At 43.6% G+C, this 9354-nt stretch overlaps 1 protein-coding gene across 1 annotated transcript in view; it reads right to left on the bottom strand.

Moving 5' to 3' along the window:
• Positions 1 to 542: 542 nt before the first annotated feature.
• The window catches only part of LOC101847358, a 30203-nt gene continuing 21391 nt past the window's right edge, over positions 543 to 9354 (bottom strand). The window contains exons 17-23 of the mRNA XM_013085881.2: positions 8687 to 8838; positions 8214 to 8326; positions 7624 to 7740; positions 6809 to 6862; positions 2842 to 3015; positions 1395 to 1682; positions 543 to 727 (exon numbers count right to left, since the gene is read on the bottom strand). Of these exons, the coding sequence (XP_012941335.2) occupies positions 543 to 727; positions 1395 to 1682; positions 2842 to 3015; positions 6809 to 6862; positions 7624 to 7740; positions 8214 to 8326; positions 8687 to 8838 (1083 nt within the window). The remainder of the gene's footprint in view (positions 728 to 1394; positions 1683 to 2841; positions 3016 to 6808; positions 6863 to 7623; positions 7741 to 8213; positions 8327 to 8686; positions 8839 to 9354) is intronic.

Below are 9354 nucleotides of genomic sequence, written 5' to 3'. Positions count from 1 at the left end.
GGTCACGATCTGATTATAGGACAGTAAAAAGTCGAGGAAAAAAAACAAGCACATGCAGCAGTAAAGAGATTGTTAGGAGTTAGTTCCCCTCACATTTGTGAGGTAGACTCGACCAGTGTTCGTTAGCTTACTTAATCAGGGCTGGTGATTGATTTTAACTGTGGCCCCAAAGGGGTGAACAGGGTATATGTGGCAATGAAACAGCCATGACTGCTATGCACATGTTCCCTCAACTGTATTGGTAGATTCTTTCAGCCTCACTTTAAGCTTACTTAATCAAAGTGGCCCGAGAGGGGTGAGGGGGCTATTTATGTGGCCGTGAAACCGTTTTGAATGTTAGGCATGCTCATTGTGGATTACGAACCTCTTTTTACTTTTAATTTAAGAGGTTTACGTTTAAGGATGAATTTGACAGCGACAATGTTTCAAAATTAGGAAGGGAAGCAGTGATTATTTGATTATATAGACGCTTCGCCCCTGGTACACACACATGTCGTAATTAAGTCGTGTTCCTCAACCGGCGGCCATATTGGCCCCTTCTATTAAGGACATCCTCGGACGCGTTGTGGGTAGTCACAGTTCAGGATCATTTTGTTAAACAGAGTACCCCCAGGGCAGGACAGTCGATTAGTGGCGTGGTTGGAGCACTCGACGAAGTAGCTACAGCTGGTCGGGTCAGCATGGACACCGTCTGACAAGTGCAGGTCTTCGCAAATGGTCATTATATCTGCAAAGATAAATGAGGAGGACAAATTAATATTAAAAAAAAAACACACCGCAACTACAGCAGCAAAAAAGGGATAAAGCCAAGATTGTATATTCTTCCGACATTTGGAGATTTGGTTTGCTTGTTTTTCTTCTAGCGCCACGTATAAAACAGACGTCGGCGACCATGGTTCACAACTATTTTGCTCGACTGCTAAAAAATAACTTTATTACTGTAGTCACTTCTTTGGGTTTTAGCTCTACCTTTTTACACCTTTGGTCAGTGTCTTCAGTATATCGACAACGTCATTTCACATCCAAATAAAACTGTTATTTGAATAAAGACATCAAGGGACAAATCCAAATATAATTTCGTTCTGTTTCCTTAACTCTTTTCTAATACATGAAATTATTTTAAACTGAAAAATAACGAGGGCTCAAGTCATTGTTCTGATCTGTACCCTCTCTTCTACTTTGGTGTTCTCAGAACTTCAAAAAAGATTTAAGTGTTTGTGGAATGAAGCTCACATCCTGACAATAATTATAAGCATTTATTTGAAGTGTTAGCCTTTCCATTTACATTCTTTGACACTTTTCCATGTTTGTACAGAAATAACCTTACTGAAAGAACCAGCGGGTTTGGCTGTATTAGCGGGAGGTAGGGTGTAGACGGGGGCTGCTGTCTGTACTGGAGCTGCTGTCTGTACTGGAGCTGTTGTCTGTACTGGAGCTGCTGTCTGTACTGGAGCTGTTGTCTGTACTGGAGCTGCAGTCTGTACTGGAGCTGTTGTCTGTACTGGAGCTGCTGTCTGTACTGGAGCTGCTGTCTGTACGGGGGCTGCTGTCTGTACTTGTACTAGAGGAGCTGTTGTCTGTACGGGGGCTGCTGTCTGTACTTGTACTGGAGCTGTTGTCTGTACCGGAGCTGCCGTTACCGGTGCTGTTGTGGTCGTTACCACTGGGGCGCTCGTGGCGAACTGCGTGTCCACACCGAGGAGAAAGAAAGACAAGAACGAAAAACTTAAAGACTTTTCACTGTCTGTTACCGAACCTAAAAAGTATCTGCCCATTCTGTAGTTAAAAAATCATATGTATATATTTTACGGAAATCGATTGGTTACAGCAGAGGAGCAGTATGTCGTTTCTAGGTTCAACACATTTTTCTTTATTTTCATATGTTCAGCAATTTTATTTATCGAAGTACCCATCTGCTTATCTACTAATATAAGTATTCATATATTCAACACCCAGCTGTTGAAGCATCAATTCATTTTTTGCCCCCCCCCCCGTAAATCAACATGGCCATCTATTCTAACATTCGACATCTATCTATCTATCTATCTATCTATCTATCTATCTATCTATCTATCTATCTATCTATCTATCTATCTATCTATCTATCTATCTACTATCTGTGTGTCTGTCTGTCCGTCCGTCCGCCCGCCCGTCCGTCCACCTGGCTGTCTGTCTATCTGATTTTATCTGTTCGTCTGTCTATCTGGCTGGCTGGCTGCCTACTGGCTATCTTCCAACAAACATAGTTGTTTGCTTCCTTGCCCCCCCCCCCCACCCCCACCCCTCCCTCTCTCTCTCTCTCTCTCTCCCTCTCTCTCTCTCTCTCTCTCTCTCTCTCTCTCTCTCTCTCACTCACTCTTTTTTTTTCTCTCTCTCTCTCTGTGTCTGTCCGTCTCTGTCTGTCTGTCTGTCTGTCTGTCTGTCTGTCTGTCTGTTTCTTGTTCCAAAGCATTATCTGCCTTTCTGAACACAGGTGCGTTCGGGTCTTAAAGTGTACCACTTCATCATATTGCAGACAGGCATTACTCCTTCCCTCCCTTTTCTTTGATGCACTTTGTTTGTTTGTTTGTTTGCTTGCTGGTGTGTTTATTTGTTTGCTGGTGTGTTTATTTGTTTGTTATTTGAGTACATAGAAGTACATTGACATAATGAAGGCCATTTAGTGGAAGGGAAAAAACCAGACAAACAGACAGACACAAAAGATGAAAAAATGGGGTAGGATCAACAAGTGTCTCCTTCCAACTACATGTAATAATGTATTGGAAAGTGCGAAAACAACATAACACATCACAAACAAATAAACGACACTGACCTTGCAGTTTGAGTTGGCTGGCCAGTCACAGTACTTGGTCTGGGCGTTGAAGTGGAGCCCTGGGGCACATTTCACGTGGTAAGCCAGTCCGGCGGTACAGATGAAGTAGGACTCGCACTCGTCAGGATTTGCGTGGAAGTCGTCCATGTTAGGGTTGCATGCGATCTTGTCCGTGTGGTTTACGTGATGTTCAGGAGCTGGAGCTTAGAATCGATATAAAGAAGATTTATTGTAAACTTTTGCAGAGGTAGTCAAAGCATGGACAAAAGAAGTTTCGTTGTAAATGCTTGCAAGTGGCGGGAGGGGGGGGGGAAAATCCACAACGAAGTTTCAATGTAAATACTTAAAGGGAAAGCTAATACATAGACAAAGTAGTGAAGTTGAATGTAAATATTTGCAGTGGGAGCTAAGAGAAGGACAAGGCAAAGGAATTTAGTGGTAAATTATTACATCTCCACTGACACAAGTCAGACCAATTAAGTGGCGGGATAGTTGGATACTGCCAGCCTGTTTTTGAAACGGGATGTAGGGTATTAAGAATTCAAGCAGAAAGAAGGGCGTAATCGCGGTCTTAGTTTTAACAAACAAATGGAAAGTGTTCCAGGTCTGATTTTGGGTGATTTCTTGTTTATTTTAATTCTTTTTTTATTCATAAATTTCTGTTTCTTTAAAATGTTCTCTCAGTTCGGCGTGATCTGCCTGGATACCAAACATTTCCCATTCAAAATGGCACATCGTGAGTCGAGTTGCAAGGTAGATAGTCAAAATGAGATTTTAACCTTCGCAAATTCCATAAACCTTTGGTAAATCAATGGCATTACTTTTTTGGACCAGGGACATCACACAAACAGGCCTGTTCAGCCATAACGTGATGAAATCTTTTTGTGTAATAAAATGTATAACTTACTCGAGCATAACCCCGCGTCAACTACGTTATCTTACGTGGCATCTCTTAACCTTTTCAACACAGCATGACATAGTACCAAACCACAGGACAGAGCCTACTTATAAATGCATTAAATTCGTTTGTACCTCTAACGTAGACCTATTGTAGAGAGAAAACTGAGCAAAGATCAGGTTGGATTCCGAAAGGGAAGAGGATGCACGGATGCTGTATTCGCATTACGACAGATTTGCGAGAAAACAATCGAACACAACAAAAAATCCAACATCGTCTTTATAGACCAGGAGAAGGCTTTTGACAGAGTAAACTATGCAAAACTCGAAAAGTATGGCGTCAGACGACAAATGTTAGATAATGTCATAGCTCTATATACCAACAGCAGAAGCTCAGTAAGAACGAACGAAGGCAATACAGACTGGTTCAAAATAAGCTCTGGGGTACGACAGGAATGCGTTCTATCTCCTCTCCTGTTTATAATATATATATGGACACAATAACGCAAGACGCAAACCAAAGCCCAGAAAGCCTAAATGTATTTCTGTTCGCAGACGACCAATGTCTTATTCATCATGACCAACAAAGCCTCCAAAATAACACTGCCGAACTCAACAACACTTGTGAGAAATTCAACATGAAAATAAGCACATCAAAAACAGAAGTTATGAAAGTGAGCCGAAACCATAGTCCCCTGAACATCCATGTCAATTGTAAACAACTGAAACTGGTGAAGGCAGCACTTTTTATGAAAACGGGTCCATTGACAGAGAAATAGAAATGCGAACTCAAAAAGCCAACGCTGTCACCTACCAGCTTGCACCCCTCCTATCTCCTCCTAACATCTCCATGGACACAAAGAGACAGCTTATCACCCCAGTATTCATACCAACCTTATGTTATCAGTGCCAGACCTTGACCTTAAGCAAAACCCATAAAAGCAAAATCATCGCATACGAAATGAAATGTTTCCGCAAAACCGTTAACATCACAAGACGAGACAGGCAGAATAATGAAGAAGTAAGAGCAGCTATCCGCACTGAGTCCTGCCTGCGTTACATAGAAAGACAAAGGATAAGATGGTTTGGCCACCTGTTACGCATGTCACCTGACCAGCTAGCCTCGAGAGCCTAAAAAACCAAGCACTCAGGCTATAAAGGAAGAGAAAGGCCACGCCAAAGGTTGATCGAGGGTGTCAAGGAAACCCTAAGAAAACATAACATCACAACTGAAAGAGCTGCGGAGCTGGCCTACCATAGAAAACTGCATCTCACCCGACGCTTAACGGAAACAGAGGAGGAAAAAGTAAAGTAAAGTAAAAGTACCTCTAACGTGAAAGTATCTATATTGTGTAGACTCTTTGGCGAAGATCTCCAGAAATATCTAGATCTATACTCTATTTACTTATTGATGGAATTTTCGCAAATTCACCAATTTTTAACTTTTTTTTGGGGGTGGGGGTGAGGGTAGAGCTGTAACAATCAAACAATTTATTATTGCGTTGTTGCAGTGCTGTATAAATCAAATTGTTGACTGTGTCAGATGAAAAGGCTGTACCGTTAGCTCGACTGGGGAAAGAGAGGATTGGACTACGATGCTGGCAACGCCGGTTCTAATCCTGGAGGGACCATCAAAGAAAAACAACCCATATACAGAAAATGTATGATTTAACGTTTCAAAGTTTCCTTCGGAGACGAGCATCAAATCAAGCGTTCTGCATCTACAGTGGCGTCACGTGGATTGCAGACAAGGTGGTGCATAATTGAAAAGTGAGCTAGATCTAAATGGGCAATAGGCTTAGTAGCTACTGTTAAGATTTCTAGAGAAAGTCAATTAGAATCTGCGGGATATCCCGTAATCTACATCTATCGATATTTACAACTGTTTCTAGATGAAACCGCATGAAAGCTGCAATAAAGTGAAATAATACTTAGATCTACAACTCACTATGCTCACAATCTGAGAAGATTTAATTCTAATAACTTCGTGCTGCACCAGGACTTAATACACAACAGAGGGAGACAACTGTCAGTTTCGATACCCATTCTTCATTGAGTTACCGTAGAGGAGCAGACTCCTTTAGTAAGTGTAATAGGCTAGATAGGCTCGCGGAAACTTGGATCAAATATTTAGCTTGCACCAAATTGGTGCTGCGAAGAACAGTTTCATGCAGCTTTCTTCTTGTGCGGGACGAATGATGCCTAGATTTCTCTCCAGTGACAAAAATAACTTTGGTGCAAAGATTTTGCTTGCTCCCAACAGACACTACCGCAAGCGGTGTGACGAGCATAAACCATCCCCGCTGTCTGTCTCTAAACTGGCGCAGCCAGCGGGTGACAGATCGCAAGGATGTAGATCTAGCCAAGAGCACTGACTGGTTATACACAATTAGAAAAAAGGGGGGGGGGGTGAAGGCCAGGGTTAGGTGGAGCGCTTGCACCAATTGCACCAATGGCGCCCCGCCGCTGTATCTAGAATAATCTCCACTGTGCTCTAAAAGGCAAAATGGTAAAAAGGTCTGTTGTTTTGTTTTAGTAAGTGTTTTACGGCGCTCGCAACTGCATAAGGTCATTATATGAGCGCACGGGACACACTAAGCTTTTTCAGGTGTTAGGAAATTCTGAATTTTGCCCGGGTGGTGGCCGAAGCCTACTCTTATCGATTTTAGACCATCAAGGGATCTTTAACGTGCACAACTTGCACACAGGACCTCCCAGATTTTTCGCCCTTGTCCGAGAAGGCTAGGTGTAGATCTTTCCTACCAGAAGATCAGGGGTGTGGCAGAAAGACAGCAGTAAGAAGAAGCCAGCGAATAGCAGTAGAAAGGCTGCAGAAAGAATCAGAAGCCCAGTGGAGGGGGCAAAGGAGGTGAAGGGATGGGGGCAGAAAGAGGAGACGAAAGCAGACGACAGAACATTGCTAGAGCGTAGGAAAGGAGGTGAAAGGAGACAAATTTAGAGAAGAAAATTGTTCGGTCGCTACCCGGATTCGAACCCGGGACCTTTGAATGAGAGGCGAACACCTAAACCTCTAGGCCACGAGAGCCCCCTAAAAAGGTCTACTCAAACGAACTAAAAAATGTATATAATAGAGCGTACTTGTCGGAGCTGTGGTGCCCGGTACATTGGTATTTGGCATTGTCTGAGTGGTCACTGGGGAAGAAACAAAGCGGCGTGCGTAAAATAATAGATGAGACAGCTTTGAAAGGTTTCAAAATTTTCTTAGGTTAATGTTCTACCCCACTACCCCACCCTACCCTGTCCTCAATTTCTATTTTGAATGATTAATTAATTCTTTTTAAAATTTCCATTCTCCTGTAGATCTAGCTCCCACACTCATTTCTCAGACAAACACATTGTGCGTGTGCGAACATTATTCGTTTGTGAGCTCTGACATTCCGTGGTGAGCTCTGTCTAGTTTCGCTTCGTTGCTCCCCACTTCAGGTCGTCTGGTTTGGTCTTCAGTTGACCTGTCAAAGTAAGTCTCCTCTAGTATTGTTTCAACTTAATCCATTACGCCACAATTTGTTACGCCCTGGCCGTGTAATCTGAACCCGTCTTGTTGTCCCAACTCATCTCATCTCGTCTCATCTCGTCCCGTCTTTTGTCTACTTATCTCGTCAAGTCTCATCTTATCTCGCCTCGTCTCTCTTCGCGTTGCATCTCGTTTCATCTCATCTTGTTTTGTCTTGCCTCTTTACTTATCGTCTCATTTTGTCCGGTCTTCTCTTGTCTCGTGTCGTCTCATCTCATCTTGTCTCGTCACGTTTATCAAATCATCTCATCTCATCTCATCTCATCTTATATCATCCTATGTGACGCGGTAGACACAGAAGAAGTAAAAGAGGAAGTCAGGCAGGGCGTGCGGTATGCGTGGTCAGAGGTCTCCTTCTGGGCGTTGTAGTGGAGGGTACTTGGGCGCTTCATGACGATGGTGTAGTGATTTGAGCACTCGATGTATTCCACACAACTGTACGGGTTAGCGTGGATGACGTCTGACAGGTTCTGGTTCCTGAACATTTCTGTGACGTCTGCGAGAGGCCACACAAAGTGTTTTAAGTACGTGACATTGTTAAGGCTGAAACAGTACCTATACATGGATAGCTAGTGCCTCTATAAGTACATTATTAAATTATGTTATTACTATTATTAATGCCATTGTTTCCTTGACTTTGCTTTTTATTTTATCCGTAAAGCCTCATATTTATTTCGGCCCAATATCATTGGGGCTATTCAAGTGGGTGTGCTAAGCTCTCATATGTCAAAGGATTTGTGTTGAAGTGCAGAGAAATTTTCAGACTGTCTTTTGTAGCGCTCTTTAAAGCGCGAACTACACGCTTCCCAGAGGACAGTTCAGAATAGAACACTGCCTTTAGAATTCTAAAATCAGGCATTATCACGACATGGCCTCCCCTGCGAAGTCGAGTCCTTGTAGGTTATAAAACAGACGCTAGGTATTTGGCACTATTCAGCGTTATTTTGTCATGTCACTCTCTCCACTCACCTCCACTGGCAGTAGACCCAGCACCGGGTATATTCGCGTCACTGCTCACGACCAGGGGGATTTGAGTGGTCCCCTGTCCCGGCGCGGAGGTCGCTCCAGGGGCTGCAGAAGTACTGCAAACAAGCAACGAAGTAAGCAAATAATCTGTAATGCACACACACACGCTCGGGCACGCACACACATTTACACATACGCCCGTGTGCACACGCACACACATACACACACACACACACACACACACACACACACGCACACACATTCCTTTCTTAATCAATTAAAAGTTCCTTTAGCGCATATGACGTCATGGCGACCCATATATTGCCCAACAAAGAGTAGAGATCCCGAATGTGCATAGTAGGTCACATAAGTTCCACACAGAGGCCAACATGCACACACACACACACACACACACACACACACACACACACACACACACACACACACACACACACACACTAAGTCAAATATTTTACCCCTGTCCTCCCGATGAGGGATTGGTGCACTCATCCTTGACTGCGTTGATCAGTGGGTAGGGGCCTTTTCCACAGGACTTCCCTTTGAAGTCGTCCAAATCTAGCGACCAGAACATAACTCCTCCGAGTCCTTGGCGAAGGGCGTAGTCCACCTGAAAATCGAGCGATATTGTCTTCCTAGATCTAGATCTCTTTCTATATTATGCAAATAAGTATAGAATCATTGTAATCGTGTAGGCAGATCGATTGGAGAAAGGTCGTGAGTAGGGTAATGGTCTGGTGAAGAGTCCATTCCAAATTCACTTGACCTGCCACACGCACCAGGGGTCTCCACTCTCGGTGGGGGCAACTGTGACGTAGCAGTGACGTTGTGCCCGACAGACGCTTTTATGAGGGTAGTAGAGACAAGAAGCGGGAGAGAATCGAAATTATTGAAAGGGAGAGCGACAGCGGGAAGGGGGGAGAGGATAGGGGAGAAAGGAATGGGGCTGGGAAAGAGAGAGAAAGAAAAAGAATGGCAAAATAGAAATAGATAAAGAAAAAGTGAGAGACGGAGGGGGGTAGAGAAAGACAGTTGGAGAGAGAGAGAGAGAGAGAAAGAGAGAGAGAGAGAGAGAGAGAGAGAGAGAGAGAGAGAGAGACATTGGGCATACACAATTCAAACAAGA

Source organism: Aplysia californica, unplaced genomic scaffold, assembly GCF_000002075.1.
Source record: "Aplysia californica isolate F4 #8 unplaced genomic scaffold, AplCal3.0 scaffold00416, whole genome shotgun sequence".
In the NCBI taxonomy this organism is placed as follows: domain Eukaryota; kingdom Metazoa; phylum Mollusca; class Gastropoda; order Aplysiida; family Aplysiidae; genus Aplysia; species Aplysia californica.
This window is presented reverse-complemented; position numbering and strand designations above follow the sequence as displayed.